The sequence below is a fragment of the Saccopteryx leptura genome, chromosome 3 (genome assembly GCF_036850995.1).
Source record: "Saccopteryx leptura isolate mSacLep1 chromosome 3, mSacLep1_pri_phased_curated, whole genome shotgun sequence".
Taxonomy (NCBI): Eukaryota; Metazoa; Chordata; class Mammalia; order Chiroptera; family Emballonuridae; genus Saccopteryx; species Saccopteryx leptura.
The window spans coordinates 364331618-364356403 of record NC_089505.1 but is presented as its reverse complement, the minus strand read 5'-3'; the positions used below and the strand labels follow the sequence as shown (position 1 = coordinate 364356403).

At 48.3% G+C, this 24786-nt stretch overlaps 1 protein-coding gene across 1 annotated transcript in view; it reads left to right on the top strand.

Annotated features, from left to right (window-relative positions):
- The first annotated feature begins 709 nt into the window (after positions 1-709).
- Positions 710-24786, top strand: part of ADCY8 (adenylate cyclase 8) — a 171013-nt gene continuing 146936 nt past the window's right edge. The window contains exon 1 of the mRNA XM_066379537.1: positions 710-3457. Within this exon, the coding sequence (XP_066235634.1) occupies positions 2495-3457 (963 nt within the window). The 5' untranslated portion in view covers positions 710-2494. The remainder of the gene's footprint in view (positions 3458-24786) is intronic.

Here is a 24786-nt window from a genome sequence, read left to right as displayed (position 1 = left end):
GGTAGACCACAACTCTTAAGTGAGTTAAAGGAGTCATCCCAGGATGTGTCACATCCCAGAAATGTACTGTTCGGGGATCTGGGGGAAATGTTAGAGGCGTTTTCCCTCTTCCGGAATTCTCTATGCAAGGACAGTTCTGTGTAAACCAAACCGTGTGTGTGGAAGAGGAAGAATTGAAAAGGAAAGAATTAAATCCGGTGTTTCTGGGACACGGTGGACACAAATAACCCTGTAGATAGATAGTGTAGGTGGTTGGGAAGGGGAACTAACGAAGCTATTCTCGCTCAGGGCAGAGGGAGGGGAGTTACTCTTTGGCAGAGCAGGGGAAACGCTGGCTCCAGAGGGGCAGAGAGGCAGGGAAGCGGTCATTTAGGTTTTCATGGGACGCCACGGGGAGCTGCGAAAGCGCCCAGGGCCTGACGTCATTGGCCGTCAGCTGACTGTGCTCAGGACCCGGGCTCCACTGGCTGCAGCCGCAGTCGCGGTGGTGGCGGAGGTGGCAGCCACCGCTGCTCCGCCACCTGCAGCCGGCCGGGCTCAGGACGGCAGTGGCCACGCTGGCCCTGCGGACTCGGCACCTGGAATCCGGGCTCCACGCGGGTGGATGCAGACACCACGCGACCACCGCGCTGCGCCTTGGTACGCTCCGAGCGTCCTAGGGGCTTTGTCCGCCTCCAAGCGCCGGACCCCTGAGGGCGGAAAAGCGGGGCTCCGGCGGGTGGCTCTCAATGCCTTCCCCACGACCCTTCCTGTGAGCGAGGGGAAACTTGGTGCGCTAGGTACCTGGGGGCGCGCCCTCGGGATTGGTGTAGTAAAGATACACCGCGGGAAGCTGCCCGCCTACAATTTCAGGCTACAATTTTGCTTTTTAGCCTGAGAGTTGGCTTTACCAAAAGCCCCCGAGGGAAGGGCGTTAAGGAGGCCCTCGATTCCGCGCGTGGGCTCTAGGAGCCTGTGGGCAAAGCGGCCTACGAGTCCCGGCTGCGCACCTGCGGAGGACGAGAGCCAGTGCCTAAAAAAGATCAGCGGAGGAACCCGCCTGCACCGCCAGCTGGAGCGCGGACTCTCGCGCGCGGGGACCAGGCTGGGGGCGCCGCGCCCGCCCCAGCCCGCAGCTGTCCTCTCCCACGCCGCTCAGCCGCCCAGCGCTCGCCGCTGCCTTCAAGACCTGGTGGCGTCCGGGCCACTTCTGGGTGCCAGGTACCCCGCCAACCCATCCCCCACCCCCATGTTCCGGGGGCGTGGCTTGGCGCAAGGGCGGGTTTAAGTCATAGCGCGTGTCTGACGGATCAGACAAGTCTCCAAATTCCTCCGTGTCGCCTGGTGCCCGCGGCGCACTTGAGAGCATCAGGGTGGCACGCGGCACTTCCCTGGATCCGGAGACGTCTCAGTCGACTTCCCCGCGGCCTCCGGCCTCCCTTCTCACCCGACCCTGACACCCACCGCACGCACCCAGCTTTGGTTCTTGTCTTGGATCCGCACCGATGGCCTCCCTTCCTGCTCAAGGCTGTTGGCTTTGGAGCCCTCCCCACTTTTTCCTGCCTCCGCCTCCTGCTCCTCCCAGCTCCGGGCCAGTTGGACTCCAAAGAGCGAAGTGAAGGGAATGGGAACTGTGAGCTGCGACTCCTCGGAAGCACAGCTGGAAGGGTTGACCTTGTCTATCGCGGCGACCGGGACCCTGTGGCCCTCCCCTTGCCCCAGGGAATGCGTCGAGCCAGAGCCAGTGCTGCGCGGTCAGTATCGGCTCGGGAAATGGAGACAGACAGAAATGATGAGCCCAGAAGAAAGCCTCAGCGCACCCCCTCCTCCAAATTAACTGTTTGATGACTTGTTTGCGCTAAGGTTCCCTCCTCTCCAAACAGCCCGCGGGGCACCCTACTCCTCCCCCTTCGTTATCCCCGCCCCCAGCTCCGCCCCGGCTCCCTATCCCGGCGCAATGGAGTTCTCCGAAGGGCTCTGTTCCAGCTACAGCTGCTAACTTCGCACCCATCGCCACCGCGGGTCACCCTAGGCCAGCCCCCCTCAGCCGCCAAGTCGTGGGCGTCCCGAGCCCAGTGCCGCAGCCAGGACCCGCCCGGCGCGCAGCAGAAGCACAGCGCTTAGAAGCCTCTTGGAGAGCAAAGGCTGCGCCAAGACGCTGAGCTGAGATCCTGCCAGGAAGACCGAGCCGGGGGAGGGGGCTGCGCGGCTCGGAGCGCCGTGACTTCTGCGGACAAACAGCCGCCGCTGCCGCGCACCCCAGCTGCGCGGGTTGGCGGGAACGCGGCGCGCACGGATTCCGGGGTCTGCCACGCTCTTCCAGGCGCCCTTTGCCCCGGGGCGCACTATGACCTGACGCGCAGGGGGCCTCCTGCCCAGGGCTCCTGCTGCTGGGCGGCCGGGGACAGAAGGGCTCACCGCCAAGCATTCACCACGCCGCCTTTGGGTCGTTAGGAGCCCCCTCCCCCCAGCCACCTCCCTCGGGTTCCGTGCCTCCTCCCTGCGGCCCGGCGCCATGGAGCTCTCCGATGTGCGCTGCCTTAGCAGCAGCGAAGAACTCTACACCATCCACCCGACGCCCCCGGCCGGCGACGGCGGGAGCGGCTCTCGGCCGCAGCGGCTGCTCTGGCAGACGGCGGTGCGGCACATCACCGAGCAGCGCTTCATTCACGGGCACTCGGGCAGCGGCGGCGGCAGAGGGAGCGCAGGCTCCGGCAAAGGCTCGGACCCTGCAGGCGGCGGCCCCAACCACCATGTATCACAGATGTCCACCGACTCGATGCTGCCCCTCTACTCGCTGGGCCCCGGGGAGAGAGCGCACAGCACGGGGGGCACCAAAGTCTTCCCGGAACGCAGCGGCAGCGGCAGCGCTAGCGGCAGCGGGGGAGGGGGCGACCTGGGCTTCCTGCACCTCGACTGTGCCCCGAGCAACTCGGATTTCTTCCTCAACGGGGGCTATAGCTACCGAGGGGTCATTTTCCCCACCCTGCGCAACTCCTTCAAGTCCCGGGATCTGGAGCGCCTCTACCAGCGCTATTTCCTCGGCCAGCGGCGCAAATCCGAGGTGGTGATGAATGTTCTGGACGTGCTGACCAAACTCACCCTCTTGGTTCTCCACTTGAGCCTGGCCTCGGCCCCCATGGACCCGCTCAAGGGCATCCTGCTGGGCTTCTTCACCGGCATCGAGGTGGTCATCTGCGCCCTGGTGGTGGTTAGGAAGGACACCACCTCGCACACCTACCTGCAGTACAGCGGCCTGGTCACCTGGGTGGCCATGACCACCCAGGTCTTGGCCGCAGGCTTGGGCTACGGACTCCTGGGCGATGGCATTGGCTATGTGCTCTTCACGCTTTTCGCCACCTACAGCATGCTGCCTCTGCCCCTCACCTGGGCCATCCTGGCGGGCCTGGGCACCTCACTGCTGCAGGTGGCCCTCCAAGTGCTGATCCCCAGGCTGGCGGTCATTTCCATCAACCAGGTACCTCTTGCCTGCTTTGCTCTTCCCCCGCGATTCCCTTTGGGTTGTTTAGCAAAAGCTTGGTGAGAGACAGGCTGCCTGCTCCCTTGAGCCCTCTGGCCCAGGTCGGCTCAGTGCCTTGCACCTAGGAGGTCCTGGGTGTTAGCAGATGGTATTTCTCCCTTATAGAGGAATTGGAACTAAACGACCTCCAAAGTTTCTGCCAACTCTAACCTTATATTCTGATTCTATGAGTAGTTCTTCTCGGACATCAGCTGAGAAGCTGGCTTTCTGCTCTGCACACATCTCCCAGGTTCTGTAGTCTTTGGAGCGGGAGAGGCACCCAATTGAGAAGATGACCCATTTCTTTACAGCTTTACTCCTGAGAGTCACAGCAGGGGGTGGACTCAGGATTCAGAGCTGGGTTTCTGTGTATCTTTGTGTTGCAAACCCTCAGTTCTTGGAGGCATCGGCATTTGCTCAACACCTACTAATTGCTGGGGCTGGAACTCTACTTGTGTCCTCTCACCCAATACTTCAGACAATCCTTTGACACTGTTTTATCTGGGAATTCTTTATTGCATTGGGGACCTAAGATGATATCTTTTTTATAGAAGCCACCCCCAATGCTTTGAATAAGTCAACCTTGGGAATTGGAGCAGGGTATGTGTGGGGTGTGGAGGTCACTGACAAAGAAATCAGGTTTTGCTTAATTGAAAAAGGGCATTTTGATGTAGATAGTTTGAAATATTTAGGTGGAACTTGACTCTTTAGTTCTCTTTCTCCTTCCTCTCCCTTTCTTCCTATCTTTCCCCATTAAATATGGATGTGTTTAGGTGAACAAAGTTCCCATTGTCTGTGACTGAGAAGGTAGACGGTGCCTTTATTGTTGACATTCATGAAAATCAATAGATAATTAATAGCCTGGCACTTCCTTTGCCAAATGTCTGGTAAGGAACAGGAGACTAAATTTGGGGGCTTCTCCATGAAAGTGGGGGAACCATGTCAGCTGAAGTGTTTTCCCGTAGAAGGCTGAGACTAGGTGTGGAGTCAGGAGGCTGGCTGCGTGAGTGTTCCTACGCTAGCTGACCTCAGGCTCCGTGTCACTTTTGCTGTATCAGAAGATTAAATACTCCTCTTCCTTGTGGTCAGCTCTGCGTAGATGGATCTTAGAATAAATTGGTACACCGCCTGTGCCACCTCTGAAAATTGCTCTTGACTGTTGTGGCACCATGTGAGTGGTTTACCCATCGTTGACCTCTTGGGCTTCTTGTCAATTTGGGATTCTCTCCCTTCTCTGATGGCTCTGTCTGCATTTGCTCAGGGTAGTTATCTGGTTGACCACTTTCACAGTGCATTTTGAAGTCTCCCTGCATAGAACGAAGAGTATATAAAGTCCATGGCTATGGCCATCAGGGATGAGATGGAGCTAATGAGAGCCTGGGTGAGTAGGGATTGACCAGGTAAACCTTTCCTAATGAAAGATAATAATGAATGATTTGTCAAAATTATCAGGAACCTTTAATGCCTACAGATGATAAAGATGCCATTTGGGATTTTATAAAATTATATCTTAACTGTGTTTCTCGATCCTGTTGGTACATGCACCTGAACTGAATCTCGTCTACATCTCTCTTCCAAGTGCTCTCATTTTATTTTTGCGTTTTCTTTGCTATGTACCTGACGTCAGCAAATCTCTCCTCCCATTCTTATTCTTCCCTTTCCCTCATCTCGCCCTCTTCTTTTTTCCTCTCTTTTTTCTTTCCCCTCACAATATGGCAGAGCTATCAGATCATTTGCAGAAAATTCCATTTATTATAACCAACTGCTTTTCATACACTAGTCTTCGTCAGGAGCCATTACTAAAAGATTTCATCATGTCAGTTTGGAATAGTATTTGGAATAACACATTCTAAGTGGCAAGAGATGAATATTTTCTAAGTTCTAACTATAGAGGCAGTGTCCTTGCCAAATGAATCCAGAAACTCAATGTCGGCCCCATATTTGTTTTATACTCTACTCAAATACTACCAGATGGCAGAAAATTAAAAATAACCCCAAAATGTCTTCCCACACCCACCTCATTCTAAACAATCCTTCACTGTGAAAACAAGGTCCTGGTATGCACACCAGGCTCATTCAACTTTCCGTTGGAGGAGGAATTGTAGATGAACTCCAGTTTCCTGAATTGAGTCACCTTTCACCTGCCTCTCCAGACCAGACAGAGAGCTATCCTTCCCTTTAGGTGCTGAAGAACCTTTGTGGCTTTGGCTACAAAACGTTTTCCGTTGGCGCCCTCTAGAGGTCCAAGCTTCTCTCTTAGACTGCGGAGGGCTGAAGATGGAAGGAGTGAAATCGCTTTTAAAAAAAATCGGTGATTTTTTAATAGGTATTGTTTCGTTTTCCCTATTTGGTAATATACAGGGCAAGGCAAAATATTTACAGTTGTGAGTACATGAAACACAGAGTTTATTTTTGTATTATTACTTACTACTTACTGTATTATTTTCCATACAAACAAGGAGGCCTGTATAAGGTACACGTACAATCTGCTAACGACTTTGCATAGCAACTAGGATAAAGTCCGGACTCCTTACCATGACCTCCACCAGCCTCTGTGAGCTGGCTGTTGCTTCTCTCTCTATTTATCTTTCTTTCTCATCTCCTCCTCGGGCCCCAAATACACTGTCGCTTTCTGTCGTTCAGATATCCCAAGCTCTTTCCCACTCCTCTGCCCTTGCACCTGCTGCTTAAAACATTTGTTCCCAGGTCTTCACAGGACTGACACCTTCTCATAAGTTCAGATTCCCTCCCTAGTACATGAAGTGTTTTATTGTCTCCAGGGCACACCCACTACCTGAAATGATCTCATTTGCTTATATTTACTGTTTCTTCCCTTGCCGGCACAACCTCAGAAGCTAAATACCACCTCTGGGCAAAAACGTTGTCTGTCGTGTTTACTGCTTTAGACTTAGAACCCCAAAATATTCCAGGCACATAGTAGGTGCTCAACAAACAGTCGCTGAGTAAACAAGACTGTTCATTGCGTAGACAGTCTTATAAAGTATCCAAGTTCCCTGATGTTGGGTTGGCGAAAGGTTTCTGCACACACAGATAAGTTGTATCTATGTAAGACAGCCTTTTACATATAAATACCTTTGGATAAATCAAACCGCAATATAAATCCTTTACTTCTATTCAGTGTTCACATGGAACTAAGTCCCTTAATATGCATTATCACATCTAATGATGACAAACAGATGGGATCATCCTTTGTTTTCATTTCAGAGATGACGTGCTGGATTCTTAGTGACTTTAAAGGGATGTCCCAAAGATGATGACCCTCCCAGGTGCTCAGAGCAGGATGGAAATCCTAGCTCCAGGGCCAGGATTTCAGGAACCATCGGGGGTTGTCCTAAACACATAAGTACTTGAAGTGGCCCAAGAGTGAGGAGTACCTGTTTCACTACCCAAGAGAGTCATACCCCATAAGGCACAAGCAGTAATATTTAATGGGAAAATCAGGAGAAAAATGATGGAATCGCTGGGAATAGGCTCTTTGTAAGAAGCTCATCATCAAAGTTCTCAGCTAGCTACAACTTTGTCAACGGAAGGCCATAAACCCTGCAGTGTCATCTTTCTCTACAGTAATCTCGATTCCCATTAATAAAACGGCTCCTGTTTAACCCAGCATTTTCGAGAAGCAGGAAGCAAGGGCGAGTATACAGTTCGCACACCTGAGCAGCCGTTGCATTTCACCCAAAACACCATTTCCAAAAGTAGCCAATGAGCCGCTGAGGGGCTTCCTTACTCCAAGCTATGAGAACCCATGGCTCCTCTTTCCGTCCTGTGGCCTGACAGGGTAACAGCCCAGCTGCAGCTCTCTTCAGGTACCCCGGATGAAGGAGACAGTCCTGTGTCCACTTAGACCAACACGTGTTTTCCACTGTGGGTACGAGATGGAACCGAAATGGCCCCCCCTCCAGGGGCTTCCTGGCCATCAGCAAAGAGATGGTTTATGTCTTCTCTACTCAGTGGACAGAGAAGTTCACTCAAGTCATGGACTTCCCATCCAAGCAGAGAGATCATTGTCCAGGGCAGGCCTGATGACCCATATGTTGTGTAGGTCCCAAGCGGCATTGGAAATACTGAGGAAACATCAGAAGGTTGAAAGCCCACTCTAAAGGGTTCCTGTTACATTGACCCTGACAAAGCTCAGCTATAGGTAACCCCAGGGCCACAGTGATGCCTCATTCATTTCTAGTTAAATCGGCTCCATGTTCGTGATTGAAACTAATGATCCTAGTGCCTTTGTCCAGCGTCTAAGACACAGACTTTCCTCCCACCTCTGAAATAAGTTGTTTATCCTGCCAACTCAGTATACCCATCAGAAAATTCATTACAAAATGACATTAGAGATCTAAATAAAATATTAATGATGAGGTTGTAGTTACTAGATTTTTCACAAGATAGATAAAGTCTCAGCACTGTTGCTATAATTAGGGTTTTCCTCTATTTTAATTGCTGGTGACAATATTATGAGCTCTCTAACATTTAAAACTCATTTTGTTCTCATTCTTCAGCTCATTAGTGATAAGATGGTGAAAATCATTTAGCTATTGGAAAACTGAGAGGCAGCCACAAGGAACCGGAAAGATTGCTGCTTTCTTCTTTCTTCTGGGGGGTCCTAAAATGTTAAAGTGCGTCACTCATTAGTCTCCTGCAACCTCTTGGAGAGGTAGATCAGAGAAGTGTCAGGGTGGAGGTGATTTCTCCAGGAGAACTCTCGGGCAGAGGCCGCCAGGTGTGCCGGGCCAGGGTAGCCCATGCTCAAGGTCATGCTGTCAGACGGGAACTTCCCGCGCAGCATTTTCTTTCCTGGCTTACACACGTCGCACCAAACAGTAGAGATGAGAGCCAGGTAAGAACTAAATCAAATCATGGTCATTAAACTTGACTCATAGCAAGAGACTTTTTAGCTTATCATTTGGCCTTTTTTAAAAAAGATCCTTGGCCCTGGCCAGTTGGCTCAGTGGTAGAGCGTCGGCCTGGCATGCAGAAGTCCCAGGTTCGATTCCTGGCCAGGGCACACAGGAGAAGCACCCATCTGCTTCTCCACCCCCCCCTCCTTCCTTTCTGTCTCTCTCTTCCCCTCCCGCAGCTGAGGCTCCACTGGAGCAAAGATGGCCCGGGCGCTGGGGATGGCTCCTTGGCCTCTGCGCCAGGCGCTAGAGTGGCTCTGGTTGCGACAGAGCGACGCCCCAGAGGAGCAGAGCATCGCCCCCTGGTGGGCGTGGTGGGTGGATCCCGGTCGGGCGCATGCGGTAGTCCGTCTGACTGTCTATCCCCGTTTCCAGCTTCAGAAAAATGCAAAAAAAAAAAAAAAAAAGCTCCTTGGGGGGGAGAATGCATTTTTCATACCGGGTAAGACAGAGTTTTATGGTATGAGTAGGTGGGGTGGGGGTCGGGGGAGAAGTGGGCCTTGCATGCGCTTAAAAATGCGTTTCTGATCGTTGAAGGGAAAGATGGACTTCCCAGTGAAGTACAGTATAATGGAATTACCAACATCTCTCCCCGTTTGTACAGTTGAAACGTAAGCATATAGTGTATGTTCTCTGTCTGCTAATTCAAATCAAAGGGACAGAATCGTATGCCTATTTAACACACAGCAAATGACAAGTGATTTAAATCATCCCGGTTTGGTAGTCGATATCAAGGAAGAAACTCACTTCAGAACACACAAATATCCAGTAAATGAATGAATGCAGCTCCCTAAGATGGTGTGCCTTTTTTTTTTAAGTGAGAAGAGGGGAGATAGACTCCCTCATGCACCCCAACAGGGATCCACCTGGCAACCCCCGCCTGGGGTTGATGCTCAAATCAACCAAGCTATCCTCAGCTCCTGGGGCCAATGCTCAGACCAACCGAGCCACTGGCTGCAGAAGGAAAAAAGGGAGAGAAGGGGGAGAGGGAGGGAAGAGAAGCAGATGGTCGCTTCTCATGTTTGTCCTGACCGAGGATCAAACCCAGGACATCCACACACCAGGCCTATGCTCTAGCCACTGAGCCAACTGGCCAGGACCATGTATGCCTTTTTTTTTTTCCTGCCTTGACCGTAGGGCTACAGCAGACTGAGTAACCCCTTACTTGAGCCAGCGACCTTGGGTCCAAGCTGGTGAGCTTTGCTCAAACCAGATGAGCCCGCGCTCAAGCTGATGACCTTGGGGTCTCAAACCTGGGTCCTCCGCATCCCAGTCCAACGCTCTATCCACTGCACCACCGCCTGGTCAGGCATGTATGCCTTTTTTAAAACCCCAAATATCTTCATTCTTGAACATTTTCCTTTAGCCAATTCATATAGGCTTTAAAAAAAACCAGCTGCCTCATAGCAGCATATCTGAGAAAATGACTTTCAAAATCAGATTTGAGTGTCAACAATCCCAAGAGATTCCTATGAATGCCACAAAATGGAAATATTCCTTCTTACTTGTGAAAAATACCCAGAGACTCTCCATTTTGGTTCTATTTTTTCCTTCCTTTCCTTTCCTTATTTTGTTCTTTGGAGTGTGGGTGGACAGAGAGGAGGCTTTGCACAGGATGTTTTGAATGACTTCTCAAATGACCTGTTAAATCCAGTCACCCTGGTCTGTAGACACCTTTGCCCTGAAGTGGCCAATAGACTTGACGTCTGATTTAGTGAGAGTTGTAAAATGATTGTAGGGCGCGTGCTTTGCAAGATTGGATTATGAATGCATTTTCCTTCATCTCCGGTCCTGTTATCTGACCAGTATCGGTGGGTCAGAGCATAGTTAGATTAGCACTGGGAAGACGGGGAGGGCCGTGCCTCAGAAGCAGCTGCTGCAATGTCATGCTAAGTAGGACAAATGCATTAGTCATATTTACATCTGGGTGATTGATGGCATTTGAAGAGCTCCTCAAAAATAAATGAAACCAAGCCAAGGAAGAAAAGATGATTTTTTAAAAAAAAAAAAGTTTATCCCCAAGTCAGTGCTGCTGGCAACGTGTCATCAAAGGACACTACTACAATCATGCTGATATGACATTTCACTGTTGTCTAAATATTTCTTAGGATGCTAATTTATTCATTTCACAAGTGTGTCTCTTTTTAGTTGGTCCTACATGTGTTTATTTTCAGAACATAAGAGACACTTAACAGCGCTCATCTCAAACCTTCCCTCTCACCAACAAATGGGCACGATATTGATTCCCTGAGAGACGGGCAGGTCCAGGACAGGCGTGGACAGCACATCTGTTCACTCGACAGACTGATCGGGGAGCGTGTTCTTTGCTTCCTCAGAGCTGGAATTCAAGGTAACAGAAACTGGAGGTTGGTGAATTTCTGGGAGCTCTCCTTCTGAGCCTCAGTTAGCAAGAGAACAGGTTCTGTGAAGCGTTTCTTCCCCAGCATTTTCTTGGGGCGTGGGTCTAGAAACTCTGCCCCACCCTCAGACACCACAGGGCCGTGGCGGCCAGGATAGTCTGTCCTGTGCGTCCCGGGAAACGTGCTTGGATTTACACACTCCCATGACATCATGTGAGCTTTGTTTATGAAGGACTATTTTAAGAAGTCAGGTCACTCAGGCAGTACTTTGGAAGCCAGCTTTTCTCACTGCAAGATTTTTCACAGCCCTGCAGGGCACCGGAAGAAAGAAGAGTAGATTTATTAACCTCGGAGTGCTGGACACTCCGAGGGAGGCCTGGCCACATCCTGGTAGGAATAAAGACCGTTCTCCCAGTAAATGCAGCTATGTGACCACCTTCCCCACCAGGGAACTGAGGTGATAACTCAAGGTGATGTCGATCAACCTGCAATGCATTGTTCCTTTCAAATCTCCGCATTGGACTCTGGACTTGTCTGCGATTTGGTATTTGATATCATTTACCTAGATCATGTACAAGTATGAACAATACTTTGCACATTCATTCAGTGCTGGGGTTTTCTACCCCTCCCCTCCCACTTCCTGACTTTATTTTGCCTACACTCTTCGTTTGAAGCTCCAAACGCTCCTAAATCAGGAACTGATAAAATTTTTCATGGTGAAGACATGAGCTCAATGTGCAATGAAATCATACTAACGTGTTGGGTTTTGTTTTGTTTTTTAATGAGTAAATTGTTAAAACAGCCGTCTCTAAACAAAGTGCTGACTGGCATACAATTTACACATGAATCGAGAACTGTTTTTGGAACCGTTTTTGTAAACAACACATCCTTGCCCTGAGTCAGCTGGTTTTCCAGTTGGCTGGAGTCAACAATTTCAGAATATTTTCTTCTTTTGTGTGTGTGTGTGTGTGTGTGTGATTACATGCTGAATACACATGACTGCTTATAAAACAGGGACAACTAAGGATTAGGGAATGCATAAGTAAAATACATGTCTGTCTCTAACTCAGGACACGGGTAGAAGAAATGCCACTTTGCAGACAGGAGGATGGAGAGGGCGCAGAACAAGAGGCCACGATTCCCGGAAGGCGTTTGCCAACGGAGTCAGCCGCCCCTTTCGGGGCTCCTCCGAAACCCCTGTCCAACAATGGCTGCTCCAATTTTGGGGACCAGAATTCTGACACAAGGTCAATCCATCAGCAAGAGAGGATGGCAAAGATAGATTAGATTTCACAGCCCCACAAAAACTGCAGGACATCATTAGGATGAGAGGGAGGACAAGACTGAGAAGGTAAATTATTCAAGGAGTATTTGTTGCCTGCCTGTTGGGCTCTAGGTTCTGCATACTAAACAGTCCCGGGTTGCTGCTCTCATGAGGCTGGGACTTGAATGGATTTGGGAGGAGTTTGTGACTCTGGTGCAGAAAGGGCAGGTCTGTACCGGCACTTAAAACACGTTGGGAATGTATAGCTTTCAGTAAAGACGTATGTCAAGGCGTCTTGGGTGCAGATCTCTAAAGCATGAAAGATCAAAGCTGAAGGAGTTTGTTGTTGTTGTTGTTGTTGTTGTTTTTAGGAAAGATCAGACTCTCTAAGACAGGGGTCTCCAAACTATGGCCCATGGGCCGCATTCGGCCCCCTGAGGCCATTTATCCGGCCCCCGCTGCACTTCCAGAAGGGGCACATCTTTCATTGGTGGTCAGTGAGAGGAGCCTAGTTCCCATTGAAATACTGGTCAGTTTGTTGATTTAAACTTACTTGTTCTTTATTTTAAATATTGTATTTGTTACCGTTTTGTTTTTTTACTTTAAAATAAGATATATGCAGTGTGCATAGGGATTTGTTCATAATTTTTTTTTTCTAGTCCAGCCCTCCAACGGTCTGAGGGACAGTGAACTGGCCCCTGTGTAAAAAGTTTGGGGACCCCTGCTCTAAGATATTGTAGATCAGTATGGTCCCTCCTCCCTTGTGAAGACTGTAAGGGGACCCCAGGGAAGGGCTAAGAGGTCAGATAGTTATCCATCACCTTGTCATAAGCTGAATGCACGCCACCCTGATGACCAGAAGACCCGGCGTGAAGGAGCGCCTGCCTCGTGTTGGGAGGTTAGGTCGGTCCGCAGCCCCAGGCACCCCCAGTCCTGCTTTCACAGTGACCCCAGCTAAGAGCTGAGGGGCTTGCCTTGGAGCTCCAGGCTGCCCATCTCTACACGAGCGTGGACAGACACGGCGCTTAGGCCAGGCTCAAGTCCCACTTCGTGGCACGTTGCTACATCGTGCATTGTGACCGTCAGGGAAACATCATTACTATTTCCATGCGCCCCTTGAATGCCAGGACTGTGCCTTACGCACCCCTGTGTTCGTCCCTGGCACCCGGCACATGGGGAGCTCTGAATATCATACTTCTAAATGAATGGAGTGAGTGATTATTACCCGACTCTCTCCTTCCTCCCTGACCACCTCCAACGCACAGTCACGCAGTCATCAACAGGGAACGAAAAGCCAGTGAGAGAACAGGAATTGGTTTCCCTGTTCAACACAGGCAAGAGCCCACCAAACCAGACCCCATGAAGTGCTTTGGACTGACAGCCACAAGCTGAGATTTTGCCACAAGTATGTTAAACAAGTGACAATGGGTAACATGAAGAAAAACTCAAGGGGTCATCTAGATTATTTAAGTAAAAAAAAAAAAAAAGTGGAAGAAGAAAAGAAAAGAAAGGAAATATATGGACCTAAATTATTCATAGGTGTTTGTCCATTGCTGAGTATTTTAAGTAGAAACAGCCCATCCCAAAATAGAGTCCAAGTACTAATGCAGGTCTTATCCTCTCATTGGCTCCCTTCCTGCTTCTTCCGCTCTCTGGCTCTGAATCCAAACACCAACACCCCACTCAGGCCTTCTGAGCTCTGTGGTGTACCCAAAATTGCTTCTTTGACTTGACCTCTCAGTGGTGTCCCCTCAGGTCACCAGTGGATGTTCACCCTCTGGGTTCACAACTGTGGGTAAAGGGCGCCCCCACCTACCTACCTGACTGCTGACATCTCACACCAGTCCAGCTGGTCTACCTCACTCCTAAGGGGAAGACAGCGAACAGAACCTGTTGACTTTGCTGAGCACAGTAACTGGATAATTGCTTACTCCACCATGCCCCACAGCTTAGAACCTATCACATAAGGACCAGTTTGTATCCTAACAGGACCAGTTTGTCTGGAGACTGCCTAAAGCCAAAGTAAAGCCTGACCTGGGGTATGGGAACCCAACGCGGTTAACTAAAGCCAACACCATGAAGTCCCCAAAATGCTTATAAGTCTTCTGTTTTCAATGTTGTGAGTCATTGTGCCACTTAGTTCATATTTCCACTCTCAGTTCAAGAACAGAATCCAAATCACCAAGAACAAATTCATTTTTTTCTAAATTCAAAGTCAAACTCCCCCCAAAGCCCGGGTGAGCCTTCCTAGCCGACTGGTGGCGTGCAGCTCACTTAATACTAGGTTCATGGCCCTGGTTCACAGCCTCTGTCCAATAGAGTCCCCCTTTCTCTCTTCATGAGATAGATACAAATTCAGAGCTTTTCAGCCTAGTGACACGGAACGCCGAACCCCTACAACCTGGAGAGGAAATGCATCCCGAAACTGTATGCCCCGGCCACCCGGCTTGCCTCCCCCAGTCCTGGCTTCAGTTTATATCGAAAAGGAAGGCGCTGACTTGAGCTGAGATGAGGCTACATTTCTTCATTAAGACCTGAAGGAGGAAGGGGGGTTGCAGGTGAGATTGGGATTATGGTTTCCGTATTTGTTTCTGTTACCCTGTGCTCTCTGATGACAGGCACTGTCCTTTTGTGTATCCCTGGACTAGATGTGGGCACAGGGGGTGCTTGTAGAAGAGGCTTGTTGAGTAACTGCCCAAACAGTCATCTTAGCACCCATATCACTGCTTCCCTTTTCAGAGTCAGGACATGGAACACAGAGTACCTACATCATTTCCCTTTGGCCATACAGCCAATAAAGGGTTCTAAAACACACCTGTCTCATTTCAAAGTTTCCCCTCAACCTGATGGTCTTCTCAGGCCCTGTATCTCAGTGGACTCTGCTAGTTTCAAAGGCAGTATATTAAAAGTCATGAAGGCCTGACCAAGCAGTGGCACAGTGGATAGAGCATTGGCCTGGGACACTGAGAACCCAGGTTCAAAACCCCAAGATTTCCAGCTTGGGTGCAGGCTCATTGGGCTTGAGCACAGGGTCACTAGCTTGAGCGCGTAGTCGTCAGCTTGAGCATGGGAACACAGACATGGCCCCATGGTTGCTGGTTTGAGCCCAAAGGTCAGTGGCTTGAAGCCAAAGGTCATTGGCTTGAGCAAGAGGTCACTGGCTTGGCTGGAGCCCTCTAGCCCTCTGGTCAAGGCACATATGAGAGAGCAATCAATGAACAACTAAAGTGCTGCAATGAAGAACTGATGTTTCTCATCTCTCTCCCTTCCTGTATGTCTGTCTGTCTCTCTCTCTCTCTCTCTCTCAATCTCTCTCTCGATAAAAAAAAGTCATGAAGAAGAAGAAAAATGAAATTCATATTTCAAAGGGTAGCAAGGCGTACAATCATGTTACTGCTCTGTGGAGCCAGAGGGGCAGCACATTGTATTGAAAATAGCACCTTATCACCATCTAAAGCAGGGGTCCCCAAACTACGGCCCGCGGGCCACATGCGGCCCCCTGAGGCCATTTATCCGGCCCCCGCTGCACTTCCGGAAGGGGCACCTCTTTCATTGGTGGTCAGTGAGAGGAGCATAGTTCCCATTGAAATACTGGTCAGTTTGTTGATTTAAATTTACTTGTTCTTTATTTTAAATATTGTATTTGTTCCCGTTTTGTTTTTTTACTTTAAAATATGTGCAGTGTGCATAGGGATTTGTTCATAGTTTTTTTTTATAGTCCGGCCCTCCAACGGTCTGAGGGACAGTGAACTGGCCCCCTGTGTAAAAAGTTTGGGGACCCCTGATCTAAAGACTGACATGGGACCTTACATCCAATACAATGCTACTTTTGCTTTTTTTGTTTTGTTTTGTTTTGTTTTTGTTTTTTAATTTAATGAGAGAAGGGGAGGCAGAGACAGACTCCCACATGTTCCCGGACCAGGATCCACCCGGCAAGCTCACCAGGGGGCGATGCTCTGCCCATCTGGGGCCCTTGCTCTGTTGCAACTGGAGCCATTTTTTAGTACCTGAGGCAGAGGCCATGGAGCCATCCTCAGTGCCCAGGGCCAACTCATTCCAATCGAGCCATGGTTGCAGGAGGGAGAGAAAGAGAGAAAAGCAAGAGGGACAGTGGAGAAGCAGATGGGCGCATCTCCTGTGTGCTCTGATCGGAAATTGAATCCAAGACATCCACACACTGGGATGATGCTCTACCACTGAGCCAACCAGCCAGGGCTAAGATGCTACTTTGGACAGGCCACTCAACCTGCCGTGGCCTGGAAATGAATTCCCCATGGCTCTCACATTCTATCACGATGAAATCATTATTGATGTTCCTCAAGGTCTCAAGTTTTTATCCCGACGAGCTATAATGAATGTGAACTTGGGATCTGTGTCCTTTCCTGGCTTGTCTCCTGAGATCACCTAATGACACATCTCATAGCAAACATAAGAGCAATGGGAGTAGTGATGCAGCCAGTGCTGAGAGAATGACTTATTAGGTGGTTTTAATATTTAATGTCTCCTGGTGGTTTAATTACATTGGACACCACAAGTTGTAAAACGTGTGCCATTTTAGTCTGCTGATGTGTCTGCAAGAGAATAGTGCCTGAGATATTTAACTGACAGATAGTTGTTTCTTTTGAATATTTAATTATGACTCGTGGCACTTGTCAGCATCGCCTATCTGGCTTTTTCCAAATGTGTGTGTCCGCTGTGATCAACGAGCCATTTTCTGTCAGTATTACCCAGAAGTGATCAAGCTGGGCACTTGTGCAGCCCAAGTGTCCCCAGTGGGGAGGCTGGCTTGTGTGGCTTCCTCTCCATTGTCCACGGACCCCAGGAATTAGACACCGTGGTCCGAGGAACTCACTGAAGCCGGCTGCACACTACTCATTTCATCTATAACGAGATGCTGTCAGAACTTCACCGTTTATAAATATTAAAGGAGTTGATGAATATGAAAGCGTTTTGAACGGATAGCAGGAACCAAGCCCTGGGCAGTGGTAGTATTATTTAGGAAACGGGGTGGGTCTGACGTGGTCACACCGCAGCAGGCTGCTCACTCAGCCATGTGGGTGGCAGTGTGCCCAACACTGGACAGCTGTCCACAGGTGGACTGCCTGAAAGGTAGGTGAAATGGGAAGGCCCCCGTTTCTGGGAGTCCTTGCACCCTAGAAGCAGACAGTGTCCCTCAGCATGGGGGGGGGTGCCCATTAATGGTCAAGCTTCAGTGTTCCCTTCGTGTACAAAAATATCGGTTCTTAGGAACTGCCCCTTGGTCAGGTAGCTAGAACAATCTTCCAAGGAAGAGAAGCCACTTTGCACTTGAGGCCGACATGGCCACAGTGGAGCCTTTCTCTATGCAAAGTCCTTCCTCATTTGTGGACAGTGGAAACAAATTTTCATTTGACATCTTGCAAAAAAATCGACCTTGGTTCAAGGTAATTTCGATGTTAACCAAAAAAAAAGGTTAAAAAGATAAATTTTAAATCTAGTTAATAAACTTTCTTTCCGGCTGTTTCATCTGGAAAATCTGCCCTTTTTTCGCCCGCCTGCCCCCTTTAGCTGTCTGCCTGAGGTGAGCAGAGGTATGGCACCTGCCCCAGACGTCTGCACCATGAGGAGACCTTGGGGATGGAAGCACATAGGAGGGTGGTGGGCCACCAGGAAATGAGCCTCCTGGGCCCCTGGCCAGTTGGCTCAGTGGTAGAGCATCGGCCCAGCATGTGGATGTCCTGGGTTCGATTCCTGGTCAGGGCACACAGGAGAAACTACCATTTGCTTCTCCTCCTCTCCCCCTTCTCTCTCTCTGTCTCTTTGCCTCCTGCAGAGATGCCTCGATTAGTTCAAGTACCTCAACCCTTGAACTAATGTTCAAGGATGTTTCTGTGGAGCCTCTGCCTCAGGCACTAAAAGTAGCTTGGTTGCAAGCATGGCCCTACATGGGTAGAACATTGGCTCTAGACCAGGGTTGCCAGGGGATCCTGGTCAGGGCACATGCAGGAGTCTGTCTCTCTATCTCCCCTCCTCTCACTTGGAAAAAGAAGAAAAAGAAAAAAAAAAGGGGGGGGGGGGAATAAGCCTCTTAGAACAGTGATAATGCTATGAAGTCACCATACTAGCCCTAGACTGTGCCTTCTTAGATAATTGTTTTATGTGACATAAAATAGACTCCACATTTGTTTAGTCCACTGTTATTTTAGTTCTCCATTACCATCATCCAAATGCAATGTCTAATCAATACCGGCTGCAAATGTATTCATGGTGCATTGTCCAATAAATTAACAGTGACGGCTCCTTGAGATAACATTGCAGCTCTTCTTTGCTACTTAATGATATAATCATCTAAGACAAACGAGTCATTTTCATTTTGTTATATATTTTTTTTGCTCCATACATGAGATTTTCAAGGACCAGAAAGACCCAGATCAGATGTTGTGTCATCTGATGTATAATTTATAGCACTAGAATAAATGCCAGGCAGTAATTACGGCTGGAGAAGATTTGTGGAACTATTTCCCAAAGGAAGTAACAGATACCTTCCTATTTATAACTCTTTGAAATTGCACCACGCCTTGTAGGATTAAAAAGTCATTCCTGGAGGTACTCAGCAGAAGACAGATGCCGTCACCAGGGATTTGGGGCAAAGGGGAAGGCGTTGAACTTAATGGCGTTCAAAGCCCTTTCTAATTCGAAGCTTATGACTCTGTGACGCTGGACGTGATAAAGTGGTTAGATGTAGAATAATTGAACTCTAAAAAGGAGAGAAGTTTAAGAAACCTCGTCAATCTCAGAAAGGAACACTGGATGTAGACATCCAGCCGTTTCCCCTTTAACTTGCCCTCATCCTGGATCTTGATCTCAATGAATCCATCTTTGCAGTTGCCCAAGCCAGAAAGCTCCCAGACATCCCTGTCACTTCTCCCTCAGTCCTCATGGCCAATCGGTGGCTGGGTCCTGGCAAGTTTGCCTCCTGAACAGCCTCACATCTACCCACTTTTGTCTCTGCTCCATCCATTTTGGTGCAGGAGACACTGTTCCTCGTCTGAATCACGATGCTAGTTAGCCTCCTAGCATCCACTTTTGACCCTTTCCAATGTACTGTCCACAGTGTCCCCAGGGTCATGTTTTTCTTATGATGAGGGCTTAGAAGCCACCAGGGAATGCTGGCAGCTGACATTGCTCTTAAGACAAAGGTAGAACTCCCTCCTGGGACCCACCTTTTAGATCTGACTACTGTCTCTCTCCATGGGTACCATTCTTTATTTCTCTCTCTCTCTCTCTTTCTCTCTCGCTCACTCCTGAAGTCACTGTGACCTTCATTCAGATCCTTCAAAGACCCCTGCCTTTTTGTGCCTCTGAGCTGTCTGAGTTTCTCTTCCTTCTTTGCCTGAGATGCTCTCCCCTCATTCTCAGCTTAAGGAAACTTTCTCGGGAAAGCTGCCCTCTCCTAGGTCAGAACGTGATCACATTTTTAAACCCCCCTACTTTTCTTAGAAAATATATACCATTGTGTGTGTGAATTAGGTCCATGGCTTTCCTGCCTCCCAGTAAGTCCAGTGAAAATAGGGAATGGGTCTGACTTGCTCACCAGGATATTCTCAGCATCCCATGTTTGATAAATATCTATTTGTGATGGAGAGAGGGAAGGGAGAGACATAGGAAGGGAGGGTGAGGATAGAGGGAGGGAGAGAAGGACCCAGGGCTGGCATTCAGGGCCAGTTGACAGTTCTGGCTTCTTTAAAGGCTGTATAACGATAGACTTTTCTTTTTTTTTTTTTTTTTTTTTTTTGTATTTTCTGAAGTTGGAAACGGGGAGGCAGTCAGACAGACTCCCGCATGCACCCAACCAGGATCCACCCGGCATGCCCACCAGGGGGCGATGCTCTGCCCATCTGGGGCGTTGCTCTGTTGCAACCAGAGCCATTCTAGCCCCTGAGGCAGAGGCCATAGAGCCATCCTCAGCGCCCAGGCCAACTTTGCTCCAATGGAGCCTTGGCTGCAGGAGGGGAAGAGAGAGACAGAGAGGAAGGAGAGGGGGAAGGGTGGAGAAGCAAATGGGTGCTTCTCCTGTGTGCCCTGGCTGGGAATCAAACCTGGGACTCCTGCATGCCAGGCCGACGCTCTACCACTGAGCCAACTAGCCAGGGCCACAATAGACTTTTAATGTCCAAAAAAGTGAGCTAAACTTAGGTGGACCAGGGCTCAGGTCTCTGCTTCTCCCAGCCTTCTTGCCTGCTTCTCTCTGCCTCAAACCCTGGTTAAGGCTAAAAATTCTAGTACCAGGAGAAGATGACCTAATGGATCTGCCTATTTGTAATTCCAACGATCCTACATAAAACCATTATGCCAATGTGATGCTTTCTTATTGTTCTAGTAAAAAAAAAAAAAAAACACTTGTGGCATCTACAGTCTTTAAATAGTATCATGAAAGAGGCAAACACCAGTTTTATTAAACATAGTTATTCTTAATTGCTTATTTCTCATAATGGATATTGATAAGGCTGAGTTATCAAATAAACATGCAGGATCTGTTGACTTCATAAGGAGGAAGTTGACACAAATATTGAACTGAATAGATAGATAGATAATAGATAGAAAGATAAATAGGTAGAGAATAAATTAGAATATAGAAAGAGAGAGAAAGGAAGAAAGAAAGAAAAGAAAAGAAAGGGAAAGAAAAAGAAAAAAAAGCATCCTAATGAGTAGGAGTTTTGAGTCCGGCTATCATTCATTTGTCCACTCAGCTTTGGGAAGGGGTCTGGAAGGAGTAACAAACAGCCTAAGAAAATAGGATATAGATTAATATGCTTCATCTATACATTTCCTATCAAATGTTGTCCTAATTTTGTTTGAACACCACAGTGGTGGGGACTCACTTCACTCCAAATGGCTCTGTGCCTTTCATGTGACAATAGAAAGCATTTCTAGTTGGCATGACAGAGGCGGCTGTCGTGTTTGTGTGTTACAAGGGGCCATGACTGCCGAGGACGCCAGATCATCATTGTCAGTAATAGCGACATTACCATCATTTTCATCCTCACCATCATCCCCTTCCTCCTCCCTTTTCACCAGCCCCGCAGGAGTTCCCAAAGTTTCTGTAGTTTCTCGAGCTAGAAGGAAGGTGTCATCTGTTCTGACTAGTGACACTGAGGGAGACATTGCCGCGGAGGCAGAAGGCGAACCGGGCATTCAGGGAGAGGGGGAGAGAGAAAGCAACAGAACGGCGTGATTGTAAGGTTAGACCTCCACCGCTAGGAGGCAGGTGAGACGCCCACACGCATGCCCAGCACTCTAGTTCCCCCTGCCGGAGTTGTGCGCCCCTTGATTTCCTCTCCGGGAGAAGACGGTGCTTCGGACAATGAGTGAGAACAGGTGTTCTGGGGCCAGAGTGTTTGGGTTTGGACCCTGATCGGACAGGTTACTTAATCTCTGGGAGCCTCAGTTCCTTCCTCTGCAAAATGGGGGCCATTATAGTCCCCATTGATAAGGGTGGTGGGAGCATTAACAGAGGTGATGCAGGTCAAGTCTTGGAACATAAACCTCATAAGTGTTATATGTTATTATGCAGCTTGTCTTGGAAATTTCGTGAAGGCAGAGACCCCTATTCTCTCATTTACTCCAGCCCCTCAAATTGTGCCTGGGGCACATCAATAGCACTCCCTAAGTGATCAAGTGAATGAGCAGAGCCCCTGGGAGGGGGTAACCAAATAGCCAAAATGAAAAAGTTGGGAGCAGGCTTACGTCAAAGCAGTAGCAAACAGCCTGGTTAATGAAAATGAATGCTTTGAATATTTTAATGAATATTTCCAAATCATTTGATGGAATGCAGAAAGAATATGTTTAATATAGTCATCATCTCTCCAAGATAGTGTGTTTTACCAAAAGAAAAAAAAAAGCAACTTTGGTTGAGTGTTCTCTTTGACCTTTTAAAAAAATAATAATAGCTAATAGAGACAATATTGGAACTCCTTTGAGTCACTATTTTGATCAGATGTTGAAGGGAGACCATGTATTTCAAAGCCCACTTCTTTCCCTTGAACCAACACTTACCCAGTGGTCCACTCAGAGCACTCATACCAGAAAACAAAAAAATACTTGGCATTTGTAATGCAATTTATGTTTTGAGTTTTCTGGTCCTCAGTGTACCAGATAATATAATAACTTTGTTGTAGAGTGCAGCTCCCTAACCCCGAAGTTTATCCAACCAGGATGCGCGGACCTGAAAGGTTTCTTACCCCCCAAACGCTGGGCAGGCTACAATCCTAGGCTGTTCATTTCCTAGTAGAATATTTTTTCCCTCTTCTGTGGCATGTTTCTCTGTCACTGTTTCTAAAAATCTGATGAGCAAAGGAGATGAACTGTGATCAGTCTATGATTGTTAATTGGCTCCTCCCCTGGTGGAAAGTGGGGTCAGACCCCCTGCTGGCGGTTACCACTGAGAGCAGCACCCCCTGGTGGCTGCCCCCACAGATGCCCGAAGAGGGGGCAGTCCGTGCAGCACACTCAGCACCTGCTCCCTGGCTTCCGGCATTTCCCTTCCCTGGTCACCAAGGGAAGTCACACAAACAATATTTTCTGTATGTAAATTCAAAAGCCAAGGCATCTCTTGGTGATGCCCCAATACCGACCTGTTATTGTAAGGAATTAAATATTTGTATAAAGCACCAGCCACTCTGGAGAGAATTAATTTATTTAACTGTTATTTTGTAATGGTAACACCTGGCTAAAACTCTATGTTATGAATTGCTTAAAGAGCAAATAGCCAAAATTGTAGAGGAGACAATAGGCACATCTGAAGTGAGTGTTTCAAGTCCTTATAAAGTTGATTAGCTTGTATCTTATCCATCGTTCGTTCATCTTTATCTTTTACTTCATCAGGGCAATTGCTCTGAATGTTTGTTGATAATGGAATATATACTTTCCATTACTTCTTTGGATGCCTGCATGGTTTGCTCACCTTTTCTGGATCTCTGCTCCAACACAACAGTATCAGAGATTGCTTCCTTGACACCATACGAATGAAGAGCCCCTACTCCTCTCCTTCTTTTCTTCTCTTAGCTTTATTCTTCTTCATAACATGTTGCAACAATGCACAGGAAATGCTAAATATATATATACACACACACATACATATACATGTACATATATATATACATATATGTATATTTTACAAGAGAGAGAGGCAGGAGGAACAGGAAGGGACAGACAGAGAGGAAGGGAGAGAGATGAGAAGCATCAATTCTTTGTTGCGGCACCTTAGTTGTTCATTGATCGCTTTCTCATATGTGCCTTGACCAGAGGGGTTCCAGCCAAGCCAGGACCCCTTGCTTAAGCCAGTGACTATGGCATCATGTCTATGATCCCATGCTCAAACCAGCAACCCTGTGCTCAAGCCAGCAACTTCGGGGTTTCAAACCTGAGTCCTCTGCATCCCAGGCTGATGCTCTATCTGTTGTGCCACCACCTGATCAGGCTATATTTATTTATTTATTTATATTTTTCTGAGGTGAGAAGTGTGGAGGCAGAGAAACAGACTCCCACATGTACCCAACCAGGATATACATGGCAAGCCCACCAGGGGAAGAAGCTTTGCCCATCTGGGCGTTGCTCCATTGCAACTGGAGCCATTCTAGCTCCTGAGGCAGAGGCCATGGAGCCATCCTCAGTGCCCGAGCCAACTTTGCTCCAATGGAACCCTGGCTGCCAGAGGGGAAGAAAGAGATAGAGAGAAAGGAGAGGAGGATGAGTGGAGAAGCAGGTGGGCACTTCTGTGTGCCCTGGCCTGGAATCGAACCCAGGACTTCCACATGCTGGGCCGATGCTCTACCGCTGAGCCAACCAGCCAGGGATTTACTTATTATCTGTGTCTCCATAGGGTAATAGAGGGATTTGGTCTATTTTTTCAACTGACATATCCTCAAAGCTTAGAGCTGTGCACTTACCGATTTGAAGTGACTGCTCTTTATTAAGCCACTGCCCAGGAATAGAGTCCAAAGAGTTACACAAATGGCCTGTGGCTCACCCAGTAGTATGTGTCAGGGGTAGGATGTCATACATTGTGGGGTGTACAGGACACTCCAGAATTATGCCTGTCTCCTTTTACTCTCAAAAGTGTTCCAGTTTGCAAAATAATGGCATGGTATGTAGTCCAAAAGAATTAAGTCTGACACATAACCCTTCATTGAAGGAACACACAGTCTAGAGGAGAAAGAAAAAAAAAAGGACGATTGATAGAAACAGCTAACAGGTACTGAATGCCCATCAGATGCCAAGGGCTCCATGTAATTACCTCTCTTGGGCACAGAAACCTATGAAGGAGGCACAGCTAGTATCCCCATTTAATAAACGAGGGGTCTGAATCTCAGACAAGGTTAAGTAAAAGCCTCATCTACCCATCACTAGTTAAAGGCAGAGCTTTCTAGGTTTTTTTTTTTTTTTTTTTTTAATTATTTTAATTTTAAACCTCTTCCTGGGAATAACATTCCCTTAAACATGCTGTGGAATAAAATTAACTGTGATGAATTGGAAAATAGTAAATCCCAGAAGCGGACCTTTGCACTGCTAGGTTAGAGGACCAGGCACCATGGGGGGTGAGGAGGACTTTTCTATTTGTGACCCTCTTTATCCACTGGCCACCCTGGAAGGTTTAACTGTCCCACTTTTTTAAAATGGTGAAGTAGACTTAGCTATGTTCAGCAGTGGGAGAGGGATCCAAATCTCGAATAAGCATACTTCTGGAAAAGAAAACTTGTGAACAGG